Source organism: Sinocyclocheilus grahami, unplaced genomic scaffold, assembly GCF_001515645.1.
Source record: "Sinocyclocheilus grahami isolate Dianchi unplaced genomic scaffold, SAMN03320097.WGS_v1.1 scaffold7.1, whole genome shotgun sequence".
Lineage (NCBI taxonomy): Eukaryota > Metazoa > Chordata > Actinopteri > Cypriniformes > Cyprinidae > Sinocyclocheilus > Sinocyclocheilus grahami.
In genome coordinates this window covers 2,744,767-2,763,646 of record NW_015505186.1, presented here as the reverse complement: position 1 = coordinate 2,763,646, position 18,880 = coordinate 2,744,767, and the positions used below count along the sequence as shown (strand labels likewise).

At 37.6% G+C, this 18,880-nt stretch overlaps 1 protein-coding gene across 2 annotated transcripts in view; it reads left to right on the top strand.

Annotated features, from left to right (window-relative positions):
- Positions 1-18,880, top strand: part of LOC107588999 (serine/threonine-protein kinase DCLK1-like) — a 55,351-nt gene that overhangs the window by 33,609 nt on the left and 2,862 nt on the right. For both annotated transcript variants that reach the window (XM_016277305.1, XM_016277298.1), the window contains exons 6-13: positions 8,894-8,988; positions 14,683-14,767; positions 15,163-15,338; positions 15,429-15,548; positions 16,353-16,499; positions 17,458-17,591; positions 17,771-17,848; positions 18,666-18,762. In XM_016277305.1, the coding sequence (XP_016132791.1) occupies positions 8,894-8,988; positions 14,683-14,767; positions 15,163-15,338; positions 15,429-15,548; positions 16,353-16,499; positions 17,458-17,591; positions 17,771-17,848; positions 18,666-18,762 (932 nt within the window). The remainder of the gene's footprint in view (positions 1-8,893; positions 8,989-14,682; positions 14,768-15,162; positions 15,339-15,428; positions 15,549-16,352; positions 16,500-17,457; positions 17,592-17,770; positions 17,849-18,665; positions 18,763-18,880) is intronic.

Below are 18,880 nucleotides of genomic sequence, written 5' to 3'. Positions count from 1 at the left end.
CAATTGCAATTTTGTAGCTGTTACATTGCGTTTTATTTGTTGCTTCTTCTGGGTTGCAGTCAATGCCATTTTATTCACATCTACCGGAAAGGCCAGTGGTCAATTTATATACCATTGAAAAGATCAAACAGACTGGCTGATAAACAGACATCTGCCTTGTAATCTGTCAGACAGCATAGGTCAAATGTGCGATATTTCTTGGGATGAATCAGATAAGCGATTTCCAGAAAGGTCTAGCTGTGCTTACTTTAGAGAGCCGATTGATGAAGCCGCTCACTGTATAAGAGCTGTTTATATAATACACCCTGTCAGGCTAAGTATAGCACATTGATTTCTGGTCGAGAGTGGCCTGCACACCTTTAAACACACATGAACGCACTTTACCTGATGAATTTCTGCACAAATGGCACTGATGTACTGTTTGTGTACAGTTACGAGAAGCCCTTTGTTTTTTTAACAAGACAAAAAAGCGAAGCCCATGTCATCCTACGGATTATTCACAGTTTGAGCAGCGCGATCAAGTGTAGAGCTTGACAACACATTTAGAGGTGCTTTAACAAAGGAGACACAGCGAGACAGACATAAACAGCCTCTCTCTGTCATATTTATCAACAGCTGTGTGGGCCGACGGAGATGGTGCTCATCTGTGCCGTTGACATTACAGACTGCGTCTCGTTCTCTGCCTGTCCTATTTACTGAAGGCATCCTTCCAGTGGATTTCTGATCTATAATCTTAGGTTGTTCGTCTCACGAATTTCTGTTAAGCTTTCCTTTGAATTTGCACGGATAAGCTTGGCCTCGTAGTCGACTAAATTTTTGTCTGAGCAGTTTATCCAGAGAGTAATCTTTAATTAGAGCACCAGAGAGTAATCTCTAATCAGCTCCAAACACCGCTGGCTGACTGTCCTCAGGAAATGCAGAGCTGCTCCTGTCACTCAAATCCAGAGACCTTGTAATTATTCTCACTGTGTAATTCTGGCCAGTCGCACAGCTCGTTACTGACAAATCCACAAACAGCTCATTAACCTATTAGCATGTGCTCTACTGCGGGAAAACTGGCTTTTTGTTAATGCGTGTCCCTGGTCTTATTGTGTATGACTCATCTGTGTACGTTATTCCAAAGAAAAAAAATTGTCATTTTTATATTTTTAATTAGTGTATTAACTTGTTTCACCTTGTTCCAAGATATAACTTAATTTTATTTCCAAGATATATGAAAGTTTTTGCAACATCGACATTGAAACTGAATTGTCTCGAGCTGAATAACAACACTACTGTCTTTTGCAGAGCTGTGTGTTGTTGAATCTGAACTCGTTATTGAACTGAACTGAACAAACACAATTGACTTAAGCTGAATAATGACACTGCTGTCTTGCTAGAGCTATTTAGATTTGTCTCATATATGATGAAGTTTACAGCATTGATTCTGTTATTTTTCTGTGTATTACCGGGAAGCTGATTTGAAACAGTCTGTATTGTATAAAGTGCAATGCAAATAAAAGTGACCTGAATTATTTAATAAGCTTTAATTTAGATCAATTAAAAAAAAAAGTTCTTAAAAATAAGACCCAATGTACTGTGTCATGGGTTTACGAACTATAGTGTATTGATTTTTCATAGGTGTTTTATGGTTAAAGGAAATGTGCGTAAACTTAAAGGGTTAGTTCACCCAAAAATGAAAATTAATTAGTTACTCACCCTCATGTCGTTCCAAACCCGTAAGACCTTCGTTCATCTTTGGAACACAAATTAAGATATTTTTTTGATGAAATGGTTGTTCAACCGTAATGTTTCGTGCAGGGAAGACTGACACGGAAGAGAATAAATTGTTGTTTTCTTTGCACACAAACAGTATTCTCGTAGCTTCATAAAATAAAGGTTGAACCACTGATGTCACATGGACTATTATAACGATGTCCTTACTGCCTTTCTGGGCCTTGAATGTGTCAGTTGCGTTACTATTTATGCAGAGTCAGAAAGCTCTCGGATTTCATCAAAATATCTTAATTTGTATTCCGAAGATGAACGGAGGTCTCACGGGTTTGGAATGACATGAGGGTAAATAATTAATGAAATTTTTGAGTGAACTATGGCTTTTAACAGATTATATCCTGGCAGACAATTACCAGTACCTTATCTGTTTTTCTATGGATTTTCTTCTCAGAGTGTAAATTGCACACTGGTTAAAAGGGTCATCGGATGCAACATGCACTTTTACATGTTGTTTGAACTGAAATGTGTGTCAGTTCAAACAACATGTAAAACACCCCCCGATCTACCTAAATGCGTCTATCTTCGTGCCAGAAGAAGTGTGTAAGGTTTTTTAATGAATCTTTACAAATTGCATTTCCTAATAACGTGCTAGTTAGCAAGTTTCATGATGAATGTGGCTAACGTTTACCGTCTCTCAGAGAGCAGCTCGGAAGAGAGGGGCGGGGCGAGCAGAGCTCATTTGCATTTAAAGCGGCATGTAAGAAAACAGCTTGCTCAGAAAAGAGCTGTTTTTAACAGGGTAAAAACTGTGTTTTTTTACACTACCATTGAGAAATTTTAACCAAACTATGTTACAGAATTTTCATTAAGACCCTAAAGAATCATATCAATTTGTGGAAAATGGGCATCCAATGGCCCCTTTAAAATCTATACTTTTGGCCTTTTTTAATCCAAAGTGACTTGTATTGCATTCTGCATTGCACACATATAAGTTTTTTAAGTTTATGCATTCCCCGGGAATTAAACCCATGACCTTGGTGTTACTAGCACCATGCACTACTACAAGAAGATTTCCTGGCTTCTGTTGTCAGTAATGATTGTTTTTAGTCACAGTAGTTAGTACTCTAATTAAATGCTGCTTAATGTCAATGTTATCAATTTTATGGGGTAACAACACCCACTTTTCCAATACTGTCAATTCCTAATGGATAAAATAAAGTCCCCCCCTCACATATTTTTTTCTCAGTGAATATTGTTTTACTTAAAAATATTTCCTTATGAAATGTGAATGTTGTTTAGACCTTATATGCAAGGCCAAAATGCACTGTCTATATGCACAATATATCAGCAGTATTCTAAACAACCTTTTGAACAATGGGATATTTCTTGGATGTTAAAGGTTCTTTATGGATCGATGCCAATAAAGAGCCTTTACTTTTAAGAGTATATAATGTGAACTCTGATTTCACTAAAAGCATGTAAATTGTAGATAGGAGCCCACAGTGGGAATGCTATTTAAAAAGAAAAAATCTAAACAGTTTAGATGTGTAATATTGGCCGTAACATAAAAATAATTTGCAGCTACTGTAGCTGTGTGTATTACTCTTTGCAATAAAAACAGTATGAAAAGTCATGTTTATTTGTCAGTGATGGAATTAATTGCACAGAGACTGATAAAATTCTGTATCCTGGTCCAATCTGTATGGCTCCTCTCTGAAACCCTGTCGTGCATATCACATAGATGCACCGTAAATAGAAATTTCATTAAAAATGATATCCACTGTGAGACAGATGTGCTTGCTTGAATGTACTCAGAGCAGGATGCTCTGCTCCCAGAATGGAGCTCTGAGCGCCCCAGAGGACAGGCACAATCTATTTAGATGCTTCATATATTTTAATAATGCAGAAGTGTATTTATATGTAATTTGTGTGTAAAGTCTTAGTTTTTATGCCATGCACTGTATATACATTACATAATTAATTCCTGTAATTACAGCTTTATTTTTTAAATATGTTTCCACTATCATTTCTCATTATTTGAACATTTTATAATTGATATATTGACTTAAAGGAATAATTCACCCAAAATGGAAAATTTACTGAGAATTTACACTCCTCTCAGGCCATCGAAGATTATAGATGGGTTTGTTTCTTCACCACAACACATCTGGACAAATTTAGCATTACATAGCTCATAAGTGGATCCTCTGCAGTGAATGGGTGCCGTCAGAGTGAGAGTCCAAACAGCTGATAAAAACATCACAATAATCCACAAGTAATCCATGTGACTCCAGTCCATCAATTAAAGTCTTGTGATGTGAAAATCTGCTTATCTGTGGGACACAAATCCATCATTAAGGCATTTTTACTTTAAACCATTGCTTCTGGCCAAAATATGAGTCCATAATCCATAATAATGCTTCCTCCAGTGAAAGAGTCCGTCCATCCTCTCACATCAAAATTCACCAACATATTTGTTTAGAACTGTTTAGACTAAATTTGCTTGTAAATGGTGCTTGATCTGTGCCTATTTCAGTCCTGAAGATGAGATGACTTTTTAACTGGAGAAAGCGATATTATGGATAGAGGACTCATTTGAAATAAAAAATGTCTTAATGATGGATTTGTTTATTGCAAACACGCAGCTTTCTGCTTTGCAATGCAATAATTGATGGCATTGTGAAAGTAACTTCTGCATCTGCATCTTGAATGTCCTGAGGGTGAGTAAATTACCAGCAACTTTTTTGAGTGAACTATTCCTTTAAAAAGCCATTTTTTGGTAATGTCTATTCATTGATTTTCTCCTCTTTGAATTGTCTTTGGGGCAGTTTTTCTGCACATATTGATAAATGTAATGAATTTAATTTATAAAAACTTTGATCGATTAACAGTCCTAAAAACATAATCATATCTTCTGTGACGGATCATAAGTCATTCATATTCACACAGAAGTTATTTCTGCTCAGCTGTACTGGGAGTGTTAGATCAGGACAGGGGTATATCAGGGGAGGACACTGTGCCACTTTCACAGTCCCTTTTGGATCATATCCTTGTTTTGAATTAAGAAATAAGGGTCAGATGCAAACAGCAGACCAAACTGCACCTGGTGTGAAAAAGAGAGAAGTAAACAGCAGAGAGAGGAGAGAGGAGAGAGGTCACATCACTAGATCCATCCTCCCACAGCTGAGCATGTTACACAAGAGCAAACTCAGAGTCATTTCTCTCATTTTAGTGTCTAAATTTATATTTGTGTTATAAACCATGCTGAACTCATATCCCATACATAAAATATGGCCATTCTCCCAGCAGTCTCCTGCAGTGCTGTAACATACTCTGTAGCTGCAGTCGTTTATGTTATTTTATGTATTTGTGAAGGGAGTGGGGAATAGATTCAACCTAAGATTTGGTTCAATTAGGCCTGCAGCTGTGAAAACAGATTTATGTTTGAGCTGTCAAACCTTCTCACACTTGTCACAAAATCATCCGTTATTATTCAGGGTGTGATTAATATGAGGAATATTGATCAAAATCAATTATTTTTTTAAACTTACACTTAGTTCCCAACAAGGTCAAAACTCAACAGGGCTTAGGGCAAAAATGCTCCCCAAATTCAAGATAAGGGGGCAAAAAATGCCCCTGCAGAATTAAGCTAGATCTATTATGACAGTCACAATTTTGTCAAATGTGAACTGAATAGAAAGTGTCGGTTGCAGCATTAAATTTACAGTAGATTTGCTCATGAGTTCTTGTGAAAGTGCATAACTTACATTGATTAGACTGAAGTCTTGGACTGCTTCAGTGTTCTTTTGTTTGCTTTGAATAACTTTTGTTTTTCATGCTATTGAAATAACCAATGTAAAGTCTTAATTTTCCAATTTGTAAAAAGCAATAAACAAATTAATGATCGGTTGTTTTGTCTGTAGCCGGAATATGACGTGCTTTTCCCCTACCAAAAAAAAAAAAACTTCTTTAATCATGATATTGCAGTTTCACCCTCTGATTGGGTCCTATATTTGTAATTTATAGGCTATTTACATGATGTAGTTGTTGTGTAAATGTACTGTACATGAGCAGCATTAAACTGTGTAAAAAAAACATCAACGCCATGTCAGATGCATGTTATGTTCCACCTTTGTACTGTAAAGATGGCTTTTGACAAATTTTGATTGGTAACAGTTTAAAATATTGTCATTAATTGAAGTATGTGGTTAAATGTAAGTATTTTACAGTTGACATAACAGATATATTTTAAAAAGTAATTATAAAAATAGCTATTGCAAAGGTAAAAACCAGGAGGAAAATATTGCCCCTTAATGAAAAAGTTAATTTCTGACGCTGCTCCCAGTCCAGTTTTGAATAACCTATTCTGTATCTTTGGTTTAGATGTTCTGTAATCTCCCCAAAAGGGTTTAAGGATATTTGGATGCTTGTCTGAGGGGGTGGCTCAGCTTGTTGCCATTTCTGACGGAGAACTTTGAGAACATGTTGGAGAACTAACCCCAAAATAAAACAGTGATTTGTCTGTTTGTGAAGCATCACTCACATCAAATTAATGAAGCACCACAGATGGTGCTAATGAGTGTACTTCTTCCCCCCAGTCTGACACACACACACATACACACATTATTGAAGATATCTCACATTAAGTGGTTTTCATATGGTGCTGAAAATTTGGCCCTCTTGCAAACCTCTTGATATTTAAAACAAATTCATTTGGATTATTTTGAGGCTTTTAAATAGTAACAGACCTCTTCAAACATCTTCACATGCCATTTTAGACACGTTTCGCTATATGTATGAGGAAAATGTTCAAGATTTTAACCTCACAAGTGTAGCAAAACCTGTAAAAACACAAACACACTCACTCACAGCATTTCAAAGGGAATTTAGTGAACTCAAAAACTCCCAAACTGAACTTAGCTTTTTTTATTATTATTATTATTGGCAGGGAGCTAGATTTAAATGTAATCACGTTCAGTAATAATAAACTGAACGCTGTTCAGTATTGACATCTAAAAAGCTATAATTGATCTTTGTCTGTTTCCTGTAAACACCGCATAGACCATGAATCATGTTGACAAATTGCTTTTATAGAGAATCGCTTTTTATAGGCTTTTAAAACGGTTCACCTGCAAGCTAGTGATATTCAGAAACCAAATTAATAAATGAATGAATAACTACATAATTAAATAAATGCCTTAGAACAAATAATAAATAACTGAATTAATGAATAAATAAATACCCGAGATAACGTTAGAGATCACGTATTTATTAGTGCTGTCAAACGATTAATCGCGATTAATCGCATCCAAAATAAAAGTTTTTGTTTACATAATATATGTGTGTACTGTGTATATTTATTATGTATATATAAATACAAACACATGCATGTATATATATATTTCAGAAAAATATGTTATGTTTATATATTAAATATATTTCTATATAATATAAAATATAAGAATATGAATATATAAATGTATAAACATCTAAATATTTTCAAAATATGTACTGTATGTGTTTGTATTTATATATACATAATGAACATACACAGTACACACACATATGTAATGTAAACAAAAACTTTTATTTTGGATGCGATTAATCACGATTAATCGTTTGACAGCACTAGTATTTATATTAGTAAAATTGACATTTAATATATTTTTTCACGAGACCTTAGAAATTACTGTCTCATGTTAAAATACGGTAGTGTTTATGTTTGTATCTGGCCGTGGTTCGAGTGCCATTAAAGGTCTGTCGGTGGGAAGATTCGGCGCGTTTCACCCATGGTTTCACCATTACCTCAGCCCTCCGCGCCTCCCACTACCGTACCGCACCGGCCGGCCGGCCTCGCGTCACAGCTACGCAGGCAGACGGCGAGCCAATGAGCGAGCAGCGGCTCACGCTCTGTACTCCGCTCTGCTCTCCGCTGCTTCATTCATTGGAATCCGCGCTCAGCGAGAGCTGCTGCTTTCTGCCACCTGGAATAGCACTGTGTCTCAAGATGCTGCAATACGAAGGTAGGAGAGGCGTATTCACTGCTCTTTTGCGGATACATGGGAAGCTGACTTTTACTTTTTAGGACGGAATTAAATAGTAAGGATTATTCAGCCGGAATTGACGCCAGAAGGATTTTATTTCATGTGTATTCATATGTGAATCAGTAGGTTATTCATTTCTAATTCAGTTCATCTTCATAGGAGAGACCGAGGAGTGTAACTTGTAACACAATTTGTTTATATGTCTTTAACAGTTTTTTTTGTGCTGTGTGTTTTAAACTTTGATATGATATTCCCATATTTGTCTGCTACAAAATGAAATAGTTCAGAAATCTACAATTTATTACTGGTCTGTGTAAATGAATATGGGTTGTAACACGCTGTGCATTAAATTATTGTGGTAATTAAATTCAATTTATGACCACATGTCATCTTATGCATTTTTTACAGTGGCTTTGAACATAATTAATTTGGCCTAGTTCATATTTAATTTCTAATAACTTTATGTAGCCTATTATGTACACAAATTCAATGCAGTCATAAAACACATTGGTTTATTTCTGCTATAACTTCACTACAAGCTTTGACTTTTCCATTCATAGCTGCTGCTTTATTCAATTTCAAAAGTGAATTAGAATGGATATGGTGCAGTTAAATATAATACTTATTTTTGCTGCTTATTTAAATTTTGATGTTCTCTATAAATAACTGTTTTGGTGATGGATGTTTTACTTTTGTGTGTCCTGGTAACATATGAGAAAGTGTAATACTGTCAAGGGATAATTTCTAATCTGTATCAGCAAATAGAGGCAGTCGCCTGTGAATATGAATCAGCCTGGTGTTGACAGAGAGTTCAGATCTTCTCAGTGGTGTGTAGTGCAGTCCTACCATGACTGATGGGCCTTGGAAGATGTGAGGTTGTAGAAATGGAGGGATTTGTGCCACTGGGTGTGTGGTGCTCTATCCGAAGAGGATTTGTTTAGGGATGCGAGTGTGGGAAGCAGGAGCAGCTGTGTGGGCGATTTCTTCTCTTCTTACTCACAGACAGGCTTTTGAAAAGCTCGCGCTTTGAATATAAGAGCACTTGCAGCCTCCTGGGGATCTTGAAATATTTGCTGAGCTTCATTCACAAACTTTGTACACTTTTTTGTGAACATTTTTCCACTTTTTCTTTGTAGTGAATGGGACCCCGACCAGTCAGCTGTCCACACCCCATTCTGCAAAATCGCCCAGTCCGTCTCCCACCAGCCCAGGGAGCTTGAAGAAACACAGGGTAAGACAACATTCTCTCTACAATCACCCTAATACACACGGTTTATACACTAGCTCATACACTTGCCTAAACATAAACCTCAGATCTTTTACTGTCCACCTGGTTCATTTGATAACATATATCATCTAAATCCAATTATGTTGTGCTAAATAGTGTCCTTTATGTGATATATATTTTTTGTTTATCCAGTATATCGTGTGATTTGAGTGTCCAGACCTTCTCCACTTAGATAGAACATTCTGTTGCCTTCCTTCGCCAACTCGGGCTCTTTATAACGCGCTCCTTCTATGTTCTCAGGAAATGGACAAGGCCATCATTGACAGCACAGCTTAACTTCCCCACTTCTTCAAAGTGGCACTAAGATCCACAGTCAATCCTTAGTCTGGGCCACTACATTTGGAAACTTTTGGCCTCTCATGTTTCGTCATCAGAGTTAAGCGTGAAAATCCACTAGTGTCAGCCATGGAATATGACTTCTGCTTGTAGTAGAGCAGCAATCATGAAGTTACATGAAATCGGGGTCCAGAATTAACTTTTACCATTAATCTGCCAATGGCGATAATTTGAGAAAATAAATACCAAATTTTAGTATTTTTCATGATTTTGATGAAGTTGTGTAACTTGCAGCATCATATTTATGGTGATATATTTTCCATAGCACCTAAAAACAAAGGAAGTTGTGATATTATATATATATGATGTAATGCAAGAAATATTCCTCTCACGTGTCACCACATTGAGTTCTGAAGACTCCTAGATTTTTCCAAGGTTTTTCACTGAAGTACAAGTCATCTGAAGACATGCACTTTTTTTTTAATAAAGTTTGTATAGGTTTAAATTGATTCGCTCACATCACTTTAGTGAGGATATGACTATACATATAAATCATGTGCTATACTGCAGTTTCTAATAATATTACCTGCCAACGAGTGAATAATGTTTTTTATTTACTCACCAAAACCAATTTTTACTCACATTTGGTGCTTGGCCAATGCTAATTTTGGACCCTGATTGAGACAGCATTGAGAAAGAGAAATGGCATGATACATGCTGTTGAAGGAGCATGCAACTCACCAAGAAGTGTTTATTTATTCACTTTTTTCCCCCCTAGAAACACATTACCATTTGGTTTCTGAGGAAAGTTTGATTACGATGAGGAGGAGTTTGTGCGCTTTTGACCAGATCAAACTATCTCTAATGCTGCAGTTGATAGACTAATGCAAAGAGGTTTAAACTTCTTCCCATTCCAGAGTTTCTCTCAGGTTATAATATGAGCCTTAAACCCCAGTGATTACTCTTGCTTCTCTCTCTCTCTTAAGAGTTAAGAGTCTCTCTGTCTTCCATTCTTTCTGAGTGTCTGTCTATTCCTCTTTCTTAGTTCTCCATGACTAAAATGCACCAGAGCGTTCAGTCACTGAGGATACTGCACTCCATTCCAAAAGATCAAAATGTTGAGCTTTTGGGACACATCAAATCCAGCTGCAGGCAGTTAAAGTGCTGTTCTACAGCCAGCGAAATCACGTGCTGATATTGACCCAAAATAGATTAATCAGAAACTGTTGGCCACTACCCAACCGGAGCTTTACTGACCTTAAACCAGTTCATAGTGAAACAACTGGTTTATGTTCTCAACATGTTCTCACTGCCTTTTTTATTAGTTAGTCCTTTCTCCTAAAAGTGCTCTCCTATTATGGTTAACCCCTGAATTTTTTTTAAAATCATGTACACTCTTGCAAAAAAAATAAAAAATCCAATCATATCTGAAACCAGGATAAATGCTATTAGTATAATAACAGTTATTTTACATATGGGGGCTACCATGTAAAGATCACATGACTAGCAATTTTTTTCTTGGTTAATGGTTGACTGCAAATATGGCATGTCTTCAATAGCACTGCAACTGAACATTTTTTGCTTTTATATGACGTTAAAAGCAAAACGTAATTGACTGCACCTCTGAGAGAAAGTACAGACATGTTCAACTTTTTATATTCTAAATAGTTCCAGATTTTATTAGAAGTGGCTAAACTTCCTCTTGAGGAAGAGTCTGACTTTTAATGATTCTAAATGCGATTCGGTCGATGTGCTGGCTGAGAGACAGAGACGCCGTGCACTTTGTGTTCGCCCTCCACCCACTAGCAAAGACTCTCAGATTCTCGTCATTCTTTCACTTATCTCTTACCGCAGCCTGAGCTCTTGAAGTTGGATGATCTCTCTGCAGTTTGATTCTGTCAGATGGCTTTGCTCTCAGCTCATTGCTGTTGCAGAATGAGAATTTGGGACAGTCAGATCTGCCCAAAGCAGAGACGTATCTCAGCGTCTTTACAACCATCTCCTGCATAAGTGGGTCAGGCTTTGAAAACTCCCCAGTGGAGTTCTGTGAAAGAAGGAAGGAGAAAAAACATTTACATAAATACGATACAAATGCAAAAGAATTGAATGTTCGCTCCAAATGCTTCCAAAGAAGCAGGCACTTCTTTATCTGGCTTATGAATTTATATGAGTCTCTGAATGTTGTTATTGCGGCTTTGTGGCTTGGTTATTCAATTAGTTTGCAGTGTGCGCTAATACATTGCTAATGGGTGTGATTACAGCAGTACTCCGCTAGCAATACATTGGAATGTATTGCTAGCGGAGTACTGCTGTAATATATATATATCCATATCTGATAGTTTATACTGCAGTTTTAAATGACCTCACTCCTTCCAAATGAATGAATTAAACACTGATCATTACTACTGATTTATTATTAATTAGCTTTACCGCTCAAGCGCGGGCTGTGGATTACATTCAACACATGACCCACTTTTAGAAACGAGCTACACAAGAGTGCCGGATCTATACTAGGAATATCTACGTGTGTGTGTGTGTGTGTGGCCTCTGTGTCCTCAGGCATATCCCCTCCATCATCTCTCTTTCTTTCCACAAGATCTCAGTTCCTCTGGGGAAAAATATGGAACACATACTCATTTGATGCTATGGCGACAAATACATTTTTAATCCGTGTCAAAACACATAAAATAGGGATTTTGTTTCCAAGTCTGCTAATCCACCTCAATCTGGTTTAAACGAGGATGAATCGAGGTAAATGAGGTTACAATTGAAATCGTATCACCATAGTTGTGAGATTAAATGAAATTTTTTTCAGTAATTTTTTTATGGATGGTTAACTAGGTAGTATGAGTGCTTTGTGTATTGCGTAACATGAAAAGTGAGGCCATCAAGCTCAGCATCACACCTGTCTCTAAAAGAGTTGAGTGCTGTTTAGGATTGAACTGAAAATGCACCTGTTCATTTCCTGAGTTTTAGCTGGATTCGAGGTAGCATTCTGCTTTTAATTTGTTGTTGAGATGGACAAAGTAAATTCTGTGGATGTGTTCAGTTTAATATAAATTGCATAAAAACACATTCTTCATCATCTCCAATAAATTATGTCTCTCAAACCGTCTGTTGGGTTGCATGCTCTTCACATTTTCCTTTGGCGTTTTCACACCCATATTTTTTCTTGTCCGGTGTTTAAATGACATTGTGTTTGTGTGCATGTGATATGTGTTTTCATTCATTCCATGAACATTGATTTAAAAATTAATGGTGGCGTCTTCCAAGTATGATATCATTACACACGGATGTTTAAAAGGAAGTTGGATTGTCGCATGTACTTGTGTTTCTGTTTATTGTTCATGAGCAAAATAATGACATTCTTATAAAGGGATAGTTCACCTAAAAATTAAAATTGTCATAATTTACTCACACTCATGTCATTCCAAACCTATTTTTTTGTGAAACAGAAAAAGAGTGATTTTGTAAAACGTGCTTGCATGGAGTTTTTCATTTTTGAGTGAGCAATTTCTTTATCTGCTCACTTCATATTTATTCAAAAAACAGACACCTTGTATATTGTATGATACCATGTAAAGATCACCACTTCTCTTTCTCTGTCTCTGCAGTAGTTTTCAGTCCTCTTGTGTTCCATTGGTTTTCATTGTTTTGTAGTTTTCATCTTTTTGTTTTGGACTCTGCTCAGTTATATTGTCCTGTATATCTTTGCTTTCAAACCATTGTCAATCATGTAGCTTTCTTTGTTTTTGTATTAGTTTTGTATCATAATCTCTCATTTTTAGTTGTTTTTATGTGTAGAAAGAAAAGACTGTCATTTTCTGGTCTAATGCGTTGTCTGTTTGCCACAAAGCATGTCATGAAATGTTTCCATCATGCTCGTATGATTGAAGATGCTAAATGCATTAAACATCTCTTTATCTAGTACAAACTCAACCGGGTGTTCTTTACTGAATCATTTGGGTCCTCTTCTGTTTATAGGGGATAGTTTGGATCAGAGCTCCTTTAATCACATTTTATTTGTCCCAGACTTTGCAGATTTTTAAATTTTATTTTGTACTGCACAATCATTTGTGTTAATGACGGCCATGAATTTCAAAAACAAATTAATGCAGCCGGTCATGGAATTAGATTATTATGATTATAAGTGACTCTTGTGAGGATTTTCTCACATTGGTCTTAATGGAGTTGCAGCTAAGAGGTCTAGCATCTCTACAGCTATTCCCAAAAAGAGTAGCAGCGATCCTGATGAGAACAGCGGGATCCTGTCACTACATTAGGGATCACTGAGGTAAATGTGTGTTATCAGCATCATAATTGCACAGACTGTTATGCAACTGAGTACTTACATTTGCATGTGAACACATGGATTTAACATGATTGATCAGTGGAGAGGCAAATACTTACCACATGGTTTATTCTGTTTCTTTCTGGTCCTAAGAAAAAGCACAGAAATCCAGCCTGTTTGGAGTGATTTGACCTAGCATTCAGCCAGGAAACAGGAAGATGCCTTATATGGGCTCGTCTCTGGCTGCTTCCTGTCTCGCAGAGGGAAAATATTATTAGTACACTCCAACAGTTTCCATGGTAACCAGAGTTTTGATAGCGCCAGGACAAACTGTGGTCTGAATGAAATAGAAAAAGGATGCTGAAACACACACACACACACTCTCGAGTCAAAACTGTTTCTGATGACACTTAAACAACCCTACCTTGGCCGTCTCATATGCATCCACTCAAACTGCCATTAGCAAACAGTGCATGTAGGTGTGCTGACCCTCCGTGACCCATCCACTGTTTCGTCTCAGTAGATTTGTGCTTCGTTCTCGCCATTAGCAGCTCCTCTGAGGTGCGTCCGGGGCCGTCGTCGCACGCCACTACCGTCCAATCAAATCCATTCGAGCTCCGGGACAGCGCAGTGCTCCCGGAGACATCATTCCAATTACTCTCCGCACAGACCTGAAAGGGTCCCTGCACCCTGACTGCTGGCAACCAGGAGCAAAAACCAATTTACAGCACAGCCAGTAACTTCGCTCACACTTACTGCTGCCATGGCAACCAGCAGAGAAACACCGATAACTGGTTTTATCCAAACACTGTGCTGTGTTTAAAAGTGAGAATGAGGATTGTGTCCCGAGCGTGCCGACCGTCCTGATGGGAATAGTAACACGGGGCAGCTTGAGGATATCCAGCACAGGTAGAAAGACGGAATACCCCAGTGAGCTGCTTCACTGTGTCTGTATATTTGAAGTTAGGTGGTTGGTTGTCGGTGGTTTTTGGAGTTATATTTCTCATACACACTGGCCATGTACTGCTATGTAGTCGTTTCTGGTTTAATTGGATTTTTCTTCCTCACAGGGATCCCAGCACAGCAGTTCCTCTCTGTCTTTGGCCTCTACCAAAGTCTGCAGTATGGATGAGGAGGAAGGGCCCGTAAGTGATGGTAAGAAATCGAACACTTTAGGCTGGTTTAGACAGTCTTATTTTAGTATTATTAATATAATATTATAGTATTTTTTTATACTATAATTATGCTGTGGAGGTCAACAACAAACGCTTCATTTGAAGGCTTTGCGTAGATGTTCATTATACAATCATTTCCACTTCAGTGTACACGCTGTAGCTGACTGTAATGCACTAATGAAAGAATCCATGAGGTGTGAACTGAATGCAGGGTTATCGTCTTGTTCTCTGAGCTGCATTCAAAGAGATTCTGAGACTAGGAATGTTGGTTGAGAATCAAATTTCTCCACTGCCTACAGAGATTTCAGTCATAAAAACAGATTCTGAATGAGGCCCACTCAGTCTTGCTCTAATTTTCTTCCTTACCGTCTGCAGCTGAGCCCTTGGAGGAGACGCCGATACCCACAGTCCCGAGCTCCATTTCAGATCGGTACAAAGTGGGCCGAATGATCGGAGATGGGAACTTTGCGGTGGTCCATGAGTGTGTAGAGCACTCGACTGGCAGGGCGTACGCTCTGAAGATCATCAACAAAGGCAAATGCAGAGGAAAGGTGAGATAGAAGCATTATGATATTGTCAATAAAATGCTTGTGGCAATTTGTACAATATATTTTTATTCTGAATCTCTTTCTCCTGCACAGGAGCATATGATCCAGAATGAGGTGGCTATCCTCAGAAGAGTGAAACACCCAAACATTGTGTTGCTGATTGAGGAAATGGACACTTACAGTGAACTCTACCTGGTCATGGAGCTAGTTAAGGTGTGTACTACAGCAAGCTGTCATTTTAATGCACCTGTTCAAACCTAAGGTGAAAACAAATACAGATCAATAGACAGAAAGATTCACAAAAATCCAGTCACAGCTGGTTTATACATCTTGTAGAGATCCGGATTAATTTTAGCTCTTGGTGGTCCTTATAATGGCCGCCCTGTGCAGTTGTGCTGGCTCTGTTGAACTGAACGTTATTTTAAGCTGCTGTTCCACTTACTCGACTCTTTGAGGGGATTTCTACCATGTGAACAGAAAACCAGGCCACCATAAACTTTCTGCCTGCTTTGTATAAACAACTTGACCTCAAGAAAACTCTTGTGATGTCGATCAGTTTGTGTACATGCAAATACCACCTTGCTTGGAAGCAAAATGCAACAATGTAACCATTCCATTCACACACCTAGCAGTAGATGTCAAAGATACCTCAGACTAAAGCTGGGCGGAAATAATATTGTCTTATTAAGAATAAGGTAAATAATTAGATTACTGATGTCCATGTAAACCTAGTCAGTATATTGGATCCGTCATAAAGTGACAGCTGCCTAATATACCTGTTGTTAAACAACAACAGAAAAAAGAATACCACTTAGTGCTCTTGGCTGAACAACTTTAGTAGCTTTAAAAAGAATCCATTTATATTTAATTTATACAGTGAAGACAATAATTACATTTCTTACTCCAATGCTACTGTTAAATAGACATACTGTAGTAGTATTTAATTTGTTTCTTTACTTATTTTGAATCTGTCCTTTTTTTGTTTTTGTAATTTGTCATGTTTGTTCTTATTTTTAGGGAGGAGATCTTTTTGATGCCATTACCTCTACAAACAGATACACTGAGCGGGATGCCAGTGGCATGCTGTACAACCTGGCCAATGCTATCAAGTACTTACACAGCCTTAACATCGTCCACAGGGACATCAAGCCAGAGAACCTTTTGGTAAGATATCAACACCGCCATCCTTCCTTCTTTTCCAAAACGCAAGTCATCCTGACATGTCTGACACATGTCACAGGTACAAGCGCAACAGTTATCACATCCTAAAGTGGCGCTGTTTTATCACCAGCCTCCACAACCATGTGTTCCTGTGTGTACGTGCCGAGGAGAGGAACGGATGAAACTCATAGGTCTTGTGGGCTGGAACTACATAAGTGTGTTTGGAGAAAGAGAGATGATTGCTGCGAGCTCTTTGACTGAGTCTAGACCAGCCACCTACTGACTGACTGTATATGTGTGATATCACTTCTGCAGCGGAAGAACTGAGATGTGACTCACACATTGACAGTTCACAGACTGTACTGTTCTCGAAGGCTGCTCTCGTATGAACCTTTTACCAGACATAATTTATGAATCAATGGCCCCTTCCTCTGCTGATTCAAGACGGAAATGTTGTTTATGAAGCCCTGTTTATGAGCTGGGGGATGTGTCTAGAAATGCTGCAGATCTTATAATTGAAAATGTGACCTGCTAACAGTGAATAAAACCGTCTGTTTCTCAAACGCACTCCAGTGAGCTAGAATAAACCATGTCTGGCTCACATATGCGCTTGCTCGCTTTCTGCGTGTCAAAGATAATCGCTTGTGGCTGGAAGCATGCATGTCAAATGCACCTTGCAGTGCAGAATGAGGCTTTTTCAAAACATCACTTTACATATTATATAACGCCAAACACAAAGCCAGCCAAGCTTATGCTCCTGTTTCTTTTTAGCATCATTGGATTTTAGGTTAAAGACATTAAATGCACAAATATCTGTTTATTTGAAGCCAGTGCATATTTTTGACACTGATCCGCACATGTTCACCTTGGGAATTGAGAGCCAGATATGTCATTTTCATAGATTGCTTTGAAGAGACTAGGTTGTTTTTGGTCTAATGTTGTTCTTGGCTTTGATTCACAGGTGTATGAGCATCAAGATGGAAGCACATCTCTGAAGCTGGGCGACTTTGGCTTGGCCACCGTGGTAGATGGACCTCTGTACACTGTCTGTGGAACACCCACATATGTAGCACCAGAGATTATCGCAGAGACCGGGTGAATATTTTAACACGTTCGCAAATCTGGGTCATTGAATGTGTGATTTTTTTTCATGGACTCGTGTGATGTTAAGCATAGTGCTGTGATTTGTTATGATCATATTAAATCAATGAGTTTAAAGATAAAATCTAATAAGATCCAATAATACTAAAACAACACCTTTTGTTTGCTGTTAGGTATGGCCTTAAGGTAGATATTTGGGCTGCTGGAGTCATCACATATATTCTCCTCTGTGGCTTTCCTCCATTTCGTGGGTAAGTTCAGTGTGTATGACAAAATATGGCTAATGTGAGGATCTTTTTTTTTTTTTTTTTTAGCTTTTTTGCATATTGCTTTTCAAAGCAGATTTAAAAATCCTGTAATTACCATCAAATCGATGACTTTATCTAGTAGAAAAATGGTCCACATGTCAAAGATTCATTCTTAAATACATTCTAGCTGTGTATGTAGTGCAGCTTTGAGTAATGTAATCAAAGCTGTAAGGTTATGTAAGCTGTTACTGCGCCACCCTGTGGCTATTTGTTGTACTATCAATGATCGCAATGATATGAGCTCCCTAGGCCTGTCACGATAACATCTTTTTGTTGTGCGATATATTGCCCCAGAAATAATTGCGATAAGCGATATTATTGTCATTTTAAAGACCATTTTATGCCACTGAATATATAATCATAATGTAACAGCATAAAAATGCAAGAAGGCCAACACACTTCCAAATGACAACAATCTTTTAATTCTTAAGAATATTTAGATCATGGAAATAAAGTATCAAAATATTAGATACCTTAAAAACTTGAATAAATAGTAAATAAACATTTTCTAACAAAAAGTGCAAAGTAACAAGTAGAAAAAAAGAAAAATGCACAAAGAATTTGTCCCTGACCTTCTTTTCTCTGTAAATTAAGGGTGCACACTATTGCTGAAAAACACAATCACTACTCAGCAGTCAGATGTCCGTATGCACAAAGGCACAGATCCTTATATTGCACGATAAGTCGATTTATTGGTTATTGCGACAGGCCTAGAGCTCCCCCTGTTGATGCATATCTGAAGTTGCACTCTTTATTTCAGGAGCACTGATGATCAAGAAGCTCTGTTTGACCAGATACTGCTGGGACAGTTAGAATTCCCTCTTCCGTACTGGGACAATGTATCAGACTCAGCCAAAGTAAGTGAAATATGTGTGGATTAAATAACAAATATGTGAGACAAAAAAAAAGATAAGATATATATATATATATATATATATATATATATATATATATACACACAGGAAAAAAATATAT